This window comes from Balaenoptera acutorostrata, chromosome 15, assembly GCF_949987535.1.
Source record: "Balaenoptera acutorostrata chromosome 15, mBalAcu1.1, whole genome shotgun sequence".
Taxonomy (NCBI): domain Eukaryota; kingdom Metazoa; phylum Chordata; class Mammalia; order Artiodactyla; family Balaenopteridae; genus Balaenoptera; species Balaenoptera acutorostrata.
The window spans coordinates 68712296-68730335 of record NC_080078.1 but is presented as its reverse complement, the minus strand read 5'-3'; the positions used below and the strand labels follow the sequence as shown (position 1 = coordinate 68730335).

Genomic DNA, 18040 nt, shown 5'->3' with positions numbered 1-18040 from the left:
GGAAGTTTTCAACTATTATCTCTTTTAAGATTTTCTCAGACCCTTTCTTTTTCTCTTCTTCTTCTGGGACCCATATAATTCAAATGTTGGTGTGTTTAATGTTGTCCCAGAGGTCTCTGAGACTGTCCTCAATTCTTTTCATTCTTTTTTCCTTATTCTGCTCTGCAGTAGTTATTTCCACTATTTTATCTTCTAGGTCACTTATCCGTTCTTCTGCCTCAGTTATTCTACTATTGATTCCTTCTAGAGAATTTTTAATTTCATTTATTGTGTTATTCATCATTGTTTATTTGCTCTTCAGTTCTTCTAGGTCCTTGTTAAACATTTCTTATATTTTCTCCATTCTATTTTCAAGATTTTGGATCCTCTTTACTATCATTACTCTGAATTCTTTTTCAGGTAGACTGCCTATTTCCTCTTCATTTGTTTGGTCTGGTGGGTTTTTACCTTGCTCCTTCACCTGGTGCATATTTCTCTGTCTTCTCATTTTGTTTAACTTACTGTGTTTGGAGTCTCCTTTTCGCAGGCTGCAGGTTCATAGTTCCCGTTGTTTTTGGTGTCTGCCCCCAGTGGGTGAGGTTGGTTCAGTGGCTTGTGTAGGATTCCTAGTGGAGGGAACTGGTGCCTGTGTTCTGGTGGGTGGGGCTGGATCTTGTCTTTCTGGTGGGCAGGGCTGCGTCCAGTGGTGGGTGTGTTTTGGGGTGTCTGTGAACTTAGTATGATTTTAGGCAGCCTCTCTGCTAATGCATGGGGTTGTGTTCCTGTCTTGCTAGTTGTTTGGTATGGCGTCCAGCCAAGCTGGAGCTTGCTGGCCATTGGGTGGAGCTGGGTCTTAGCACTGAGATGGAGATCTCTGGGAGAGCTCTTGCCGACTGATATTACGTGGGACCGGGAGGTCTCTGGTGGTCCAATATCCTGGACTTGGTTTTCCCACCTTGGAGGCTCAGGCCTGACACCAGGCCAGAGCACCACGACCCTGTCAGCCACACGGATGTCTGAAGTAAGGTCCTGGAGCAACACCCCAGCATGTGTGGCAGACAGGTAGGATAGGGCAGCAGACCCATTTCAATGTATTTAAAACAATGGGCTTGAGGTATATTTTATATATAAATAATTTTAAACATTTCCATTAAAAAATAGATTTAGGCTTCCACTCAAAATAGTCTACTTAACTGTCCATTAAACAGCCTTTCCAACCCAAAGTAATATTGTTAGTCAACCTACAGCCAGCACCTGGAAAGAACTTCCACTAGCTTCAAGACGAAAAGAACTAGGCTGAGAAACATAAATCAGTGGTTTATAGATGCCCTGAGCCTTTGAAACCTTTCTCCATCTACTCAGACTCTGAATTTCACATAACTGCAAATGGGGACAAGGGCGTGTGTGTGCATGTATGGAAAAGGGGCTTCTAGTGTTTGTACACTGTATCCAAAGAACTGTGGTCCACTATGTGGCATAGAGAAGATAAGAAGTCTCTAGAAGCAGTACCTACTGGGGATTATAGTTCTATGTTCAAAAATTAGAAAAATAAGCAGTAAGCTTGGAATGGACTACACCTCAGTCCAGCAGAGCTCTGCTAAATTCGTATCTGTTTGATACCGAAAACTGGGGAGGAAGAAACAGGGGTTCAGGGGGAGCCTGCCAGAGAAAGAGAGCAGTGCATATGCCCAAGAGGAGCAAAAATGCCAAGAGACAGACAATAGAGCAGCCTGTCCCAAGGCTGCCTCGATCCCTCCCTATCATGATTGAATGTTCACTGCTTCTTGGAGCCCAGTGAGACCTATCATCACACAATAACCCCTCTTTTTCACCTGCATTTGTTTAAGTAAGTTCCTATTCTGTATATCAAAAAAAACTCTGACTAAAGTACTAAAATCTTTCAGCTCAAGAAGAAAGATAGAGCCTGAAGAGATCAATTAATAGTGAAGGAATAGGAAAAGATTATCCAAGAACTACAAACTCTTAAGAAATATGTAACTTTCATGCAACAGAGCACAGAAAAAGATAGGTAGTTTCCTATTTAAGTTACCAAAATATAAATTAGTCAAAAAATAGAAATGGAGATAATCTGGGAAAACATTAAAATAGCATTCCATAACCAAGCAGAATTTTTCTCTAAACAATGAAGGATGATTCAGTACTGGGGGAAAATTAACATACTATCAATAGGTAAAAGAAGAAAAAACATTTAATTGTTTAAATGGATGCCAAAATATGATTTGAAAATAATTCAGTACTATTTCTGATTTTACTTATATTTTTAAATTTAAAATTTTTTAATTGCTTAGGAAATCAGGAACATAAAAAAGAATAACTATCTAATATCAACAACCAATATCCCACTCAAAATTTCACGCAATAGAGGCATTCCAATGAAAATCAGAATGAAAGAAGGATGCCAAAACAGTATCATTTTAACTCAACAATGTACTAGAAATTCTGCCTAATGTAGTAAAACACATACAAAAATAATTATAACAACAATGGCAACTTTTCAAGCATTAGACATACTGTTTTACATACTTTATCTTCAATACTTATAACAAGATGGATACTATTATTATCCCCATTGTATAGATTAAAAAGAGACTGAGATTCAGAGAGACTAAACTGCTTGCTCAAGTTCACAAAGAAAAAAGTAGCAGAACATGAACTCATATACAGATCTTACTGCAATCAAAGCACTTATAATTAATTACCACAGATTCAAGTATGAATTACTAGAAAGGAGACATTTATTTGCAGATATGTGTTCATTATATCTAGAAATTTAAAAAGAATCAGTGAAATACTCAGAGCATTTTAAAATCCCAAACATATAAAAAATATACAAAAATAAAATAAGTAAAACACTTTCTTTACAGCAGCAATAGCCACTTACAAGATTTAACAGTAGAAAAAAAGTTAGCCTTTCACAACATCAGCAATAAATACATAGGAATAATGGTAAAAAGAAAAAAATTATGCAGATCTCTGTGAAGAAAACTACAAAACACTTCTGCAAGGTATTTAAGATTCTAGGGGCTTCCCTGGTGGTGCAGTGGTTAAGAATCCGCCTGCCAATGTAGGGGACATGGGTTCAATCCCTGGCCTGGGAAGATCCCACATGCTGCAGAGCAACTAAGCCCATGTGCCACAACTACTGAGTCTGCGCTCTAGAGCCTGTGCTCTGCAACAAGAGAAGCCATGACAATGAGAAGCCTGCACACCGCAATGAAGAGTAGCCCCTGCTTGCCTCAACTAGAGAAAGCCCATGCACAGCAACAAAGACCCAACACAACCTAAATAAATAAATTAATTAATTAATTAAATAAGATTCTAAAAAAGAAAAATACCTACTCTTAGAAAAGCAAACACAATATATTAAGATGTCAGCTGTTCCTAAATAAAAATACAAGCTTAATGCAATTCTCATCTTTGGCAGAGTCTGGTTAGATGTTCACTAGCTTCTCTTTTCCTCCTATGTTCTCTTGCAATTAAGTGTGGCATGTCTGAGTTCCAGCCAATGGAATATGGGTAGCAGTGATTTACATCACACTTCAGGAGCTGGTCCATGAAAACCTTCCACACAATTTTCCTGCTCTCTCTCTTTTCCATCTTCTAGCCAGATACAGAGGCACCTGCCTACAAAGTTAAGGCCCTAATAAAGCCACATGTTGAAGATGGCAGAGACTCTGCCAGCCTGGGTCCCTGAACAACTACCTAAGCAGAGCTGCTCCTTACCCAAGACTTTATGAAACATACTGTACTAAGCCACTAAGATTTTCAGGTTCATCTGCTAAAGGAGGACATGTTCCTTACCCTAATTAACACACACTCCAAACCCCAAAAGGTTTTGTGAGGTTCTTCTGTTCACTTGTGTTTTGTAACATGTCAAACGGATTCTAAAATTCATCTAAAATGTTAAACAGGCAAGAAGAGATTTTTAAAAATATTCCAAGAAATGTTTTAGGGAAAAAGATATTAGTCCCACCAAATATCAATAACTATTATAAGGTTAAAATAATTAAAAGTGTTAATCTCCTATAAGAATGAATTAGAAGATCAATGGAATAATATGTGACCCAAAGACAAAACCCATATATATAAAGGAACTTAATGGCACAAAGGAAACAAAGTCAGAAGAAATCACAGGTGAATATCTATCTGATCAAAGAACACAAAGACTTTCTAATCTTAAAGGAAACAGAAAATAATCACAGAAAAAGACAGATTTAAAAAAACTAAAATCACTGAAAGATGAAAAACACACAATACAAACTGAAAAAAAATGATAGAAAGTGGTTAAGATACCTAACTTATAAACAGGTCATACAGAGTAATTTAGAATCACTAATACACAAATAGAAAAATGAGGCTCGTCAAACCAGAAAGAAAAGATATGCAAGGAAAAAGTTTACAAATCAAGACAGTATACAACAGAACCAAAGTTCCACAGAGCACAAGGATGGGGCTAGTAGAGAGAAAGGTAGGAAGCAATGAAATTGAATTGAATAGAATTACTATAAAAAAAGAAAGAGCATGAAGTATTACTTTTAGCAATTTGTCCCTCTGTGAAATTTTATGGTGTACCCTCAGTGAAATTTAAACAACGCTACTGGAGGAGAGGTCCTGAGAGCCAGACTGACCAGTCAGTGCTGGTCATAGAGAGGAACAAGCTAGTCTCCAGTCCCCACAGAATGTGACAAAGTCCTGGGAGAGAGATCATCATCCAAGCTGCAGCAACTGGCAAGAGAACAAATGCTGCAACTACTGTAGGGAACAAGCCTCTAGAGAGTGTGGCCCAAGAGCAGCTGAGGACAGCCTGACCCTGCTGGGACGGGGAGAGCAGGGGCACATGATGTAGATGTGTGTGCTGTCCAATTTGTCTCCATCTGATGACTGGGCTTAACAGCCACACTGTGAACTCCAACAAGGAGTTATAGCACCGTTCCTGCCCTAAGACACTCACTGCGTAAGGACCACATGAAATACAACAACAACAGTACCTTAACATATGTAAAAAGCGAAACCATGTCTGTGCAACACACTCATTATCCATTTCAGGAGGGATCAGACTGGCATCTTCATCGGGAACTTTAAATGGAGGAAATGAAGGACCATATGTAAAGCGTAGCAATCTAGAAAATAAAAAAAATCACACCACCAAGTTCATTTTGTAACAGAATGGAAAATACATTCAAGCATTAAAATATACTAAGAGAAATATGATAAGAGAAAATAGATGAGACTTGTATTATACCTCATTGAAGTGAATAAAATAAATGAAAACCCTTGTTTGTAAAATAGATAAACTGGAAGAGGATTTCCAGTTTTGTAAAGGATTTTTTAAAACATGTATTTCTTTTTTTAAATAATTAATGTTATTTATAATTTAGTTCATATATTTTTAAGTTATATAATTTATAAGTTTATTTTATTTACTTATAAAATTTCTTTATAATTTTATAAATTTATGTATTTAATTGTAAGTTTACTTTACTTATATGATTTTATTATAATTATCAAATAAGTGATTTTATAAATTAAATATTATATCTCATATAAATTTTATAATACATCTTGTATATAACATTATAATATGTATAACATGTAACATACAATGGTGTATATAATATAATTATACATAATATAATTTTATAATATATACTATAACATAAATTACAAATTAAATATTACTTTATAAAATTAAAAATTACCTAAAAGTTTACTTTATAATTGCAAATAACAAATCATATAATCATAAACACAATTATGCTTATGTTGATTATATAGTCATGTAATATAAATAATAAATTCTTTAAATTAGTTGTAAAAGATTCATCGCACTGCAAACGCCTTCAACACAACTAAGCTATAATTTATTCATAATAACTGCTACATAACTTTAAATGAAGTTTAGAATTTATGGTCTGTGTGCCATAAAATGAATCTGACAATTCAATTATTTAACTAAATAGTAATATTCCAAATGTATTAAAACCGTTCAAAGCCCTCTGACCCAATTATTAACCTATTATAATTAGAATAGATTATAATCTATTATAGTTATATAATCTAAAGATTATGTCTTAATAAAATAACCAGAATATACACAAAGACTATGTATAAAGTACTCACATATCAACAATATTTTTAAAATAAAACACAGGGAAAAACTTAAATATCAAAACAGCAAGGAAATTATTAAATGAATTATAATTCCATTTATAAAATGAAAAACTATAAAGCCATTAAAAAATGATCTTGAGATCTATTTAAGAAGAAAAAAGGCACATGTAATTACTGGGACAAGAATCAGACAACAGATAAAAAAAGCAGATAATACTATATCAAATAATCTCAAATTGATTTTTTAAAAAAGAGAAAACACAAAAAATACATTCAAACCTTGGTTATTTGTAAGTGATGGATATTTCCCCCTACATCTTCTAAATTTTCTATTATAAGCATGTATTGCTTTTATAATCAAGATAAAAGGATGTATTATTTAAAAATAGATTCATAATATTGACATTCACAAAGATATACCAGAATCAATAGAATATTCCAAACCTTCATCTTAGTTTAAACGATGATAAAGAGATAAACATTTATTAACTCTCAAAACGACCAGTCTACCTTCTGATACATGACACCACCTACGAATGATCTGTTCTCACCTCCACCACTACCCCACCCCCAATCAAATCTGAATCAGATCAAGTCTCTAGATCTAACCACCAGTGGACAGGAAATACATGGGGACAGAGGAACATGCTAATTAACACAACTAGGACATAATCAGAAAAATCCAAAATGTGAAGCATTCTATAAGACAATCAATCCAGTTCAACAAAAAAACTGCAAGGAAATAAAAATGAGAGAACAGTAACCTACAGTTTAAAATAGGCTTAAGAAACATGTCAACTAAATACAATGTCCAAACCTTGTTTGTGTTCTGATTCAATGGAATCAACTATAAAAAAAATTGAGACATTCAGGGACATCTGAACACTCAACAGCTAACCAATATTAACAAACTATTAACATTTTGTTTAGGTGTGGTAAGTGGTATTGTGATTATGTTTAAAAAAGAATGCTCAGCTTTTAGAGTCATATTAAAAGAAATGAAAAAAACAAGTCTGAAAAAAATGAAGCCTAACAGTTTACTCACAGAATAGTGATGGCATTACATATAAATGGTTAAAAAAAAAAAAAAAAGTTATTATAATAAAATACTGCCTACTTTGGTTACACAGGAGAACATTATAGTATGGTCCTATTTCTGTAAAATTATTTATAAACATATATAATAAGACTTCTGGTGAACTTAACTCTTTCAGTTATACCTTTCTTTGGTTTGTTTTTTTAAAATAATGATCATGAATATTTTAATAATCAGAATAAGAGTGGGATTTTGGGGGTGGGAGTGGTAGGGCTCAGAATTTATCTGCCTCTCCAAAATACTTGCTTAATCTAAAATGTTTTGGATTAGACAGGCACTAGCCAAACTGACACATCTATTTTTAAAAAGTGGTTTGATTCTCTATCTAAAGTACAGTAATAAGAGACACAGAATAGAGACTTTTTACCATGTACTCTGTGACTCCCAGAAAGACACAGAACTAGGGGAAAGCTACCCAAGGCCAGACGGATGAAGGAAGGCAAGTGGATGATGGTAACTTACCTGGAAGTGAGCGCACAGATGACCTTGCTCCACTGCTCCACCACTGCCGGGTGGTGCCTCCAGTTAGCCACCATCTCCTTGGCTGTTTTCCAGTAAGGAGGTGTTGGGAAGCACCGAGTACAAGCTAGTAACCAAACCTCAAAGAGAACACCAATCAACTTCTCTGCTAGATTCTCGGCAATGCCACCTTACCAACAAAGAGAAAACATCTTTGGCATACTTATTTGTAAAGCAGAATCTTTAATTCACTGACTTGGGAGAACTGGTCAAAAAATTAAAATAACTGCAATGTTAAGTTTTGACTTTCAAATAACCACTTAACAGTGAGAACAAAAAACTATTCTTAGAAGCTCCTATGAAGGAAATCATGGATACATCAACCCATTATCACTTTGAAAGTTTTCAAGTGGCCCTGCTCGATTCGTATTGAAGATCTTAATCTTCCAGCAGTGGGACAAGGAATACAGAGGGAAGAAGGGAAAGGATGAGTGTCTATAATGAACGACTGCTATAAGTCAGTTTCTGTGCACACAGCTCATACACATTAATTCTGCAGGATAGGTGTTTATAGTATCTCTTACCAATTATCGATTATACCCATTTTGAAGATGAGAAAACAGGTTCAGGAAATTTAAGTAACTTGCCCAAGTTCACACAGTCAATAAGTAAAGGAATCAGAACAAATACCCAAGACTTTTTACCTCTAAACTTTGCTATAAAATGCTTCAGGTGTTTGAAAGCTACCCTTCAAGGGAGAGGGAGACAAAGAAGGGAGCCGAAGGACTGGTGCTGGGCAGGACAGAGCCTCAACCATGAAAACAGAGCTGCTCCTCTGTTCCAAGCCCTGGAACTAGGAAGAACAGCAGTGGTCTGTACTCTGCATAGCTCCAAAGGCAAACTTGGGACGAGAAGGAAAAGTTCTAAGGATTCCTATTTCAAATGTGCAAAAATGAAGTTTCAACAATAATAAGCCCCAGAAGTGGATGGATTGCCTGCCTCATGGTGCTGAAATCCCTGGCATGGGGAGTGTGTAGCAGAGAGACACACTATCTGTGTCTGGCCAGCTATCATCAATACCAGAGAGGGCATTCCTATTATGGGGTCCCTTGCAACACTAAAATTCTAGTTTTTTTTTAAGATATCTTCCTGGACACTGCATTTGTGTGAGAGCACAAGCACACTCACATGTGTTAGTAAAGAGACTGCACAGATGAATAAGCAACAAGGGAACTTGGATCTAGAATATCAACTTATTGTCTGTGTATACTGTGCATACAAAGCAGGATGTCTAAAATACACTCTAAAATCTTACAAAATTGGAGGCTTTTTAATGGCTAGGCAATGAATGACATACTGTCATACTTCCAAATAGAACACTTTAAGATTCTGTAGGGTTCATTTGCTAAACAAAATATCTTCTAGCTATCAAGTTTTCAGAGTCTACCTGGATAACTACTTTGTAATCAGGTACATTAGTTGTTTCGTATATAGGCTCTATCCTAATATACTGAATAAGCTACTGTTACTGTCATTATCAAACATGCATTAATTCACTGAGTCCCTCCCTATATTAGCAAAATCATCACTGAAGGTAACATAACTTTGCATTGTGCCTTTGAGGGTTTTCCATTCTAAGAACTGTTCATCTTGGTTTGTCAACTGTAGTGCCAAAATTTAAATCCCCACAGAGTCTACTACTCATTGAGACTAAAAGTAAACAGCATTTGGAGCTCAGAAATAAACTAGAAAAAAAATTAACAAACCTGGAACGGTTGGTGGTGCTAGAAGTATGTCATTAATCTGCAGAAGAAACAACAGTAAGACTTCCCAGGTTTCTCGGGCCATAATGGATGACTCACGGGCCAGTTTCTGAATGGCTCTCAGGACCTGTAAGCATAGTCGGATCTGACTGGAGCCCTGTTCCTGTCTGAAGAAGACAGACAGACATCACTGACAAGCCTTGAGGAGAGAATGCAACAGTTAAGGACAGGCGACCTTTGGACACAACAAGCAATGATCCAATGATACTCCCTAACAGCATCAGCAGACAGAATTAGGTGCACCCTCTTCAGTTCAAAGCTACTTCCTTGTCATACAGTTTGGCCCTCTGGGATCTCAGCCTACCACTCTTAAACAGCTTGAAGAGCTCCTGGGGAGATAGAGGATAATACAAAATAAACTTCACCTCTAGATTTTCTAAGTCTGAAATGTGCCTGGCACATACAACAGATACACAATAGGTTTCTGCTGAATGAATGAGCAAATACCCACAGCCACTTCTGCTGCTCACACAGCAGAATGGCCTTTGTATTCTTTTTAAAAATTTTAAACATACATTTACAAGAATCCTGCACGTGATTTCATAGTGCTCACAGTCCCTCTGAAGCTAATGTCTGCTAGAGAAGAGCCTACAGAACAGAATATCCTAACAGGTCCCCAAAACTGACGAGATATAGAGGCAATTGCCTCAGAAATGAGCACCTGCTACTGCTGCTCTACAAAAAAAAAAGGCAACATAACCCAAGATGGGGGCTCCAAAGGTACCCAAGATACTCCCGAAGAACAGTTTTATAACGCTTTTTAGTCCACAGGACCATTTTTCTCCAACAGAATTAGATCAATATATCAGGTCCAAGCTCCAGCCCTTATCCCCACTGTCCAAAGTGGATCACCGTGAGAATTTCAAGAATCGTAGTAAACCCACTGCATCAGCAAATGCTGAACTGCCCTCTGGAGTTCCCATGTGAAACCCAAGACAAGTAACTAATACTACTGAAATAAATCTTGAGGCCAAGTTTCTATATATTATGACTCATGTTACAAATTCATAAAACATGTCTGAATCAGAGTAGGGAATCGCAGAGCTGCCTCAAGAAATCCAGAAAATGAAGTGAGTGCCCTCAGAACTCCCATTACAACCTTAGAATAAAGATTCTCAGATTCTGGGCCATGACCCAGAAAACCAGAAACTTACACTGGAGTTGCCAAAAAATGACAACCTTAAGTTTTCCCTAAAGAAGTCAGATCTAAAGTAAAATGATGGGACATTCACTTAGGCAAAGCCAAGAGTCCCCAAGAGCAGGAAGATGTCCCATGTTCAGTTTGATCTGAATCCAGTCCATGGGAAGCCATGAGGCTCAAGTTTGTGTCTGTTGCTCTGGCTACTAAAGAAGAGTAAGAAATACATAACAGCCCCAAACCTCATGTAGCCATGTAAGAGGAAACCCAGAATAAGAAAAATACCACTAGCAGTCCTGGGGGTGACACTCTTGCAAGATAGCAATGACACTAGAAGCCTTCCAAATGGTAACCCAGGCCTACCCACCCTTTCTAGGTACTACCTGCCCAGTGGCAGAAAAAGAAACATCTGCTCCTTAGGTACTGTAGCCTCACTCAGACAGCCTAAATTTAAGAGCAGTGTCCAAGTTTCTACAGCTAAGAGAAACAAGGTAATCTTTACTGAAAAATAAACAGAAAGGTCTAAACACCAAAGACGTTCCTTTCCCCTTAATATTTTCAAAAGCAACTTGTGAACTTCAGAAAACTGTTCTAGAACATGGGGTGGTGAACTATGTATGGCCAATGGGTCAAATCTGGCCTGCTATCTGTTTTTGTAAATAAAGTTTTATTGGAACACAACCATGCTCATTTATTTATATATCATCTATGGCTGCTTCTCTACACCAGCAGAGTTGAATAGTTGTGACAGACACCGTATGGCCCACAAAGGCTAAAATATTTGCTATATGATTCTTCACAAAAAGTTTGCCGACCACTGCTTTAGAAGAACATCACATTTTCTAAAGAAGTTTATTTGAGCAATGAAAACACTAAACAATTTTAAACGATGGGTCACTCTTCACTCAATTATGCAAAAAAAAAAAAACCCAAAAAACTGATAGGCAAAAGAGAAAGGTTACATCCACTCTGACTTAATCTCTAGCAAAGTAGTAGAGGCTGTTTCCTCTATTCTGAGTGTTAGTTTTCATAAAAACAACTAATTAAGTAAACTTGACGACAATTTTGTGAACTATCTGAATCAAAAAAAAAAATGAAACTTCCAGTAATAGGAGATGAGATCACAACTCCCAATATTTAGCACTGAAAATATTCAGCTCCCTAAGACATTACTGGCCATGAGAACTCTAATACTCAGTTCAGCACCCACTCAGAAGTATGCACACACACACACTTTTGAGAAAATAAGCTAATTACCAAACAGTAAGATGAACAATTTATAAGGTAGTCATGTTTCTCAAAAGAGAAAAGCCAAAGCAAAATCCTAATTAACTCAAATGCCATTGATTTTTCTCATCAATACAAACTAACTGAGCACTGAGAGTTGGTAAGAGTACAAAGAGGAAAGAAACACAGTGACTGTACTATCCATGAGACTGTCCCACGCACTAAGAAAAAGCCTAGTAAATTAGTCTCCTAAATGGGATGACAAGAAAGCATTAGAAGTATTATATTATTTTAGAAGAACCTGCTTAGCCACAAACAATATGCCACTTACTTCCCATCATTTCCTGTTATAATTCTATTTGAAATCAATAAATATAAGCAACCAGCATTTTATTCACCCTAATGTAATACCAGTACTGCTCTAGGTACTGTGGAAGTCCAAACTACATATAACCTAGTTCCTACCCTCAAGTTGGTTAGATGGGGAAATGAGACATACACATTTTAAAAGATAAGCAATAAAACTGGAGAGAAACAAAAAGTACACAGGAAGTACCCTACAGGGTCAAAGAAGGTGTGATCACTATGGGCCTGGATGATCAGGTAAGGCTGAATTTAAGATGAACCATCAAGAGAGAGATGTGGACAACTAGGACAGGGAGAGGAGGATGAGGATGGCAAAAGAGTAGGTAATGATGGGGAAGATCTTTTAGGAGTCTTGGGAGAATGTTTAATTTATGAGTCTGACCAAAGAGCAGGGCTCACGCAGAATTAGCAGCAGCTAACCTGGTTAGGGGCCAGATTACAGCAGGCATTTCACACAAGATAAGGAGTTTACAGGCATACCTCATTGTAGTGCACTTCATTCCGTTGCACTTCACAGATATTGCAGTTTTTTTACAAATTGAAAACTTGTGGCAATCCTGCACTGACTGAGCAAGTCTATCGGCACCATTTTTCCAACTGCATTTGCTCACTTTGTGTCTCTGTGCCACATTTGGATAATTCTCGCCATATTTTCATTATTATATCTGTTATGGTGATCTATGATCAGTGATCTTTGATGTTACTATTGTAATTGTTTTGGGGCACTACAAACCATGCCCATATAAGACAGCGAACTTAACTGATAAATGTGTGTGCTCTGACTGCTCCACCAACCGGCCATTTTCCTGCTCTCTCCCTCTCCTCAGGCCTCCCTATTCCCTGAGAGATAGCAATATTAAAATTAGGCCATTTAATAACCCTACAATGCCCTCTAAGTGTTCAAGTGAAAGGAGAATCATATGTCTCTCACTTTAAATCAAAAGCTAGAAACAACAAGGACCTACCTTATAGCACAGGGAACCATATTCAGTACCCTGTAATAACCTATAATGGAAAAGAATCTGAAAAAGAATATACATATGTATGTGTGTGTTTATATATGTATGTGTGTGTGTGTGTGTGTGTGTGTGTATATATATATATATATATATACACAAAAAACTGAATCACTTTGCTGTACACCAGAATCTAACACAACATTGTAAAAAGGTAGAAATGATTAAGCTTAGTGAGGAAGGCAAGTCAAAAGCCAAGACAGGCTGGAAGCTAGACCTCTTGCACCAATTAGCCAAATTGTGAATGCAAAGGAAAAGTTCTTGAAGGAAATCAAAAGTGCTACTCCAGTGAACACACAAATGATAAGAAGAGAAACAGGCTTACTACTGATATGAAGAAAGTTTTAGTGTCTGGATAGAAGATCAAACCAGCCACAATATTGCGTTAAGCCAAAGCCTAACCCAGAGCAGGCCCCTAACTCTATTCAGTTCTATGAAGGCTGAGAGCACTGAGGAAGCTGCAGAAGGAAAGTCTGAAGCCAGCAGAGGTTGGTTCATGAAGTTTAAGGAAATGTCTCTATTAAAAAAAAAAAAAAAAAAAAAGTGCAAGATGAAGCGGTAATTGCTAATGTAAAAGCTGTAGCAAGTTATCCAGAAGATCTAGCCAAGATAAAGTGGCCACACTAAACAACAGATTTTCAATGGAGACAAAACAGCCTACAGCCTTCTATTGGAAGAAGATGCCATCTAGGACTTTCATAGCTATAGAGAAGTCAACTCCTGGCTTCAAAGCTTCAAAGGTCAGGCTGACTCTCTTGTTAGGGGCTAATGCAGCTGGTGACTTCAAGTTGAAGCCAATGCTCATTCACCATTCTGAAAATCCTAGGGCCCCTAAGAATTATGCTAAATCTACTCTGCCTGTGCCATATAAATGAAACAATAAAGCCTGGATGCCAGCACATCTGTTTACAACATTTTAAGCCCACTGCTGAGACCTACAGTAGCTCAGAAAAAAAGATGCCTTTCAAAATATTACTGCTCATTAACAATGTACCTGGGTCATCCAAGAGCTCTAATGGATGTGGACAAAGGATGTCACCTGCCATTTCAGTAAACAAACAATATTGTGGCCATAGCCATCAGCTGCTGCAGCTGCCCCCCCACCCCCATGGTGCACCCTGAGGGGACTTCAGGACAAAGGGAAACAAAATAGTGGCCCTAGATAGTTAAGATGCATACCAAAGGAATAATTTCAATGAGCCCAAACTCTTGCACCTTCCCATACACAGAAAGGCACTAAAATCATTAAGAGATGATTTTAGTGAGATGTCTGTTTTTTGATTAGCAGTAATCTTTTGATGTTCCACTACACAGTTTTGTTTTTTTGTTTTTTTCCCAGCAAAAGTCCTATACATCCTCGCTCCTCCCTTACCTCTTTGGAACAGCCCCTCAGAGCTGAGAAACAGTATCCGGGCTATAGTCTTCAGTAAGTCCGCCGAATAAAACATAATTCTCAACTTTTCGACTGTGCAGTTTTTTCAGTCAACACTGAGATGTACAACAAGATTAATGTTTGCCTGCTAACCCAAAATCCATTCTGCTGCCCACTGATCAAGGAACAATTTCAACTTTCAAGTTTTATTATTTAAGAAATACATTTCTTAAGACTATAGCTGCCACAGATAGCAATTCCTCTGATGGATCTGGGCAAAGGAAATTGAAAACCCTCTGGAAAGGATTCACCATTCTAAATGGCATTAAGAATATTTATGTCATGGGAAGAGATCAAAACATCAATATTAATAAGAGTCTGGAAGAAGCTGATTTCAACCCTCACGGATGACTTTGAGGGGCTCAAGACTTCAGTGGTGGAAGTAAATGCAGATGTGGTAGAAATAATAAGAGAACTAAAATTAGAAGTGGAGCCCGAAGACGTGACTGAATTGCTGCAATCTCATAATAAAACTTTTAATGGAAGAGGAGTTGCTTCTTATGGATGAGCAGAGAAAGTGGTTTCCTGAGCTGGAATTCTACTCCTGGTGAAGATGCTGTGAAAATTATTGAAATGACAACAAAGAATTCAGAATATTACATAAACTTAGTTGATACAGCAGCAGCAGGGTCTGAGAGGATTAACTCCAATTTTGAAAGAACTACTGTAGGTAAAATGCTATCAAACAACATTGCACGCTACAGACAAATGGTTCATGAACTGAAGAGTCAATGAATGTGGCAGACTTCACTGCTGTCTTATTTTAACACATCGCCACAGCCACCCAAGCTTCAGCAACCACCACCCTGATCAGTCAGCAGCCATCGCATTGAGGCAGGACCCTCCACCAGCAAAAAGATTTCAGTTCACTAAAGGCTCAGATGGTTAGCATTTTTCAGCAATGCTAGTATTTTTTAATCAAGATATATAATTGTTTTTTTAGACATAATGCTATTGCATATTTACAGACTACAGTATAGTATAAAAACTTTTACGCACTGGGAAACCAAAAAATTCATGTGACTTGCTTTATTTCAATGATCGCTTTATTGTGGTGGTCTGCAACCAAACCTGCAATATCTTGAGGTATGTTTGTACAACTGATCCTATAGACCAGAGCTCTTAAAGGAGATTCTTCTTTTTTAATTCAGATTTTCCAAAGTAATCTTCCTTCTAAATTTAAAAAGTTAAAATCTACAGGGCTGGTTTTTGGACGATTCAAAGTCCTCATCATCTGACAGACCAAAAGCCCTAACCAGAACTTTTCCAAAAGGAGGGAAGCCCACTTGCCCCTTCCACAGACATAAAAAACAGCTGAAAACAGATTTTTCTCAAAGGAAATCCCTACAAATAGGTAGGCAACTAATGCTTTCTTCTCCATTATTTTCTATATTTCCAAAATCCTTTATAGTGACATATAATTCTTTTAGAATTGGAAAAAAATGTTTTAGGCACAAGTAAGGCAATCTTACATTACAATATTTAAGGTCTCTGCTGCAGAGATAGGGGAAAAACTCAGTAACAAACTGTCAAAAGTATTCTTTTGGCCTACTACAAATGTGCCTATAATTTCAAATCTGCTTACTTCAATGTCTTCATTTTCTCATAAGAAAGATTCATTTTAAGGTAGATGGCTTAGTCGCCTTTAGCTTAAGTGGAGACAAGAATTACGTTAGGCAAAAGTATGTTTTTTTTTGACTGGAAGGGAAAGGGGTCACAGTGTTTTAACGTCTAATAGCTATCAGATCTTAGAAGCAAAGCCAAAAGCCGTTAAAATGAACACACACTTGTTAAAGAGTCCTAGTAAACATTATATAAGCCCATCTCTCTCATTCATATTAACACACTCTTTAACTGAACAAGTAATGAAAGTTACTGTTCAAAGGTCTAACAATGAAATTAGTTCCTATAATATAAAAAAGTAACATTGATGAGTAGTTTATTATGATCCTGATAACAGGCCAGATAGACTAGTACAGCTTACCTTGGTACAAAAAGATTCTGCAGGTGTTTTAGTATACTTTGAACATATAGATTAGGCTCTTTAATAACTGGCAATGGAATAGAATCTTTCGGCAACACTAAAGCCATAATCCAGTCAGTATATACATCAACACAATATTTTACAGTCTCTCCGTCCAATGGAAGGGTCAGTCCATAGCAAATTACTTCCATGGTCCATTTTACCTAAACAAAAGAAAATATACATATAGAATTATTATACATTCCTATCTGTATATCAGTAGACTGATATAAAATGTTAACCTCTTTTATTGTCAAAAACCTCTCAACTGAAGTATATTCATCTCAACATACATCAGATTAATTCTACAGAATGTACTTTCCATGTATAAGACATACTCAGACAACGTTTCCTAAGCAAAAGATTTAAGAAGAAAATAAATTACTTATTTCTAATTATTAAGCCTATGTTGGCTTTCACCCCTTAAACATTATTATTGTTTGCTCTGTAAAATAAAAAGTAAGTACAGGTCATCTTGATTTTCCATAGAGGTTGGAGGCATAGAAATAGAAAATTTTAGATATTTTTCTCTACTTAATTTGCATGCGGGTATGTGTGTCATTTAGGAAATCACTTACATAAATTTAATTATATTCCATTTCCAGATTACGCAACTTTAACAAACAACAGGAAGGAAGATGAACTGCCCAACTCTTATTTTGTGACTATTTTCATTGGCAAAGAAAACAATATTTTAAATGGAAGGGCAAGAACAAACACAGGTCAGAAGGGACTGAAGCTGGGTAAGATATTAAAAAGGCATTTAGCTACACTAAACGAGTTCCAGCCTCCTGACCTGTCTGAATCATAGGGGCCGAGAGAAGTTGCCTAAGAGACTGCTGAACCACTGCTTGCAGTCATGAACGAATAAGGCACAATGAGAAAGGGGAAATGGCCTAATTTGCAAAAGAGGATGAAACTATATTCCAGATAATGTAGACTGGAAAGTTTAAGTGAATTCCAGACAAAACTCCGGGACAAATTACTAAGCAGATGATCAGTGAGCACTTATGAAAGGGAAGCAGGGTCACTGAGAACCAGCCTGCTCAAAAAGAACAAGTCATGCCAGACAAGCTTCATTCCTTTATTAAGAGGGTTACTGTGAAAGCAGCTGACAAATGTAGAAACCTGGCACTGATTTAAAACCAGTTTCTGAGGTACTTTCATAAATATTATCTAAACATCAAAATAACCGGTGTGAAAGGGTAAACTATCCTCATTTTATTTTTATATTTTATGTTTATTTTCTGGCCACACTGCATGGCTCGTGGGATCTTAGTCCCCCAACTAGGGATCAAACGTGTACCCCCTGCAGTGGAAACGTGGAGTCTTAACCACTGGACCGCCAG

At 36.9% G+C, this 18040-nt stretch overlaps 1 protein-coding gene across 6 annotated transcripts in view; it reads right to left on the bottom strand.

Annotated features, from left to right (window-relative positions):
• RALGAPB (Ral GTPase activating protein non-catalytic subunit beta) overlaps positions 1 to 18040 on the bottom strand; it is a 106216-nt gene that overhangs the window by 66442 nt on the left and 21734 nt on the right. For all 6 annotated transcript variants that reach the window (XM_057528618.1, XM_007193131.3, XM_028169291.2 and 3 more), the window contains 4 exons: positions 16653 to 16855; positions 9433 to 9596; positions 7670 to 7856; positions 4989 to 5120 (listed from right to left, as the gene is read on the bottom strand). In XM_057528618.1, coding sequence (XP_057384601.1) covers positions 4989 to 5120; positions 7670 to 7856; positions 9433 to 9596; positions 16653 to 16855 — 686 coding nt within the window. The remainder of the gene's footprint in view (positions 1 to 4988; positions 5121 to 7669; positions 7857 to 9432; positions 9597 to 16652; positions 16856 to 18040) is intronic.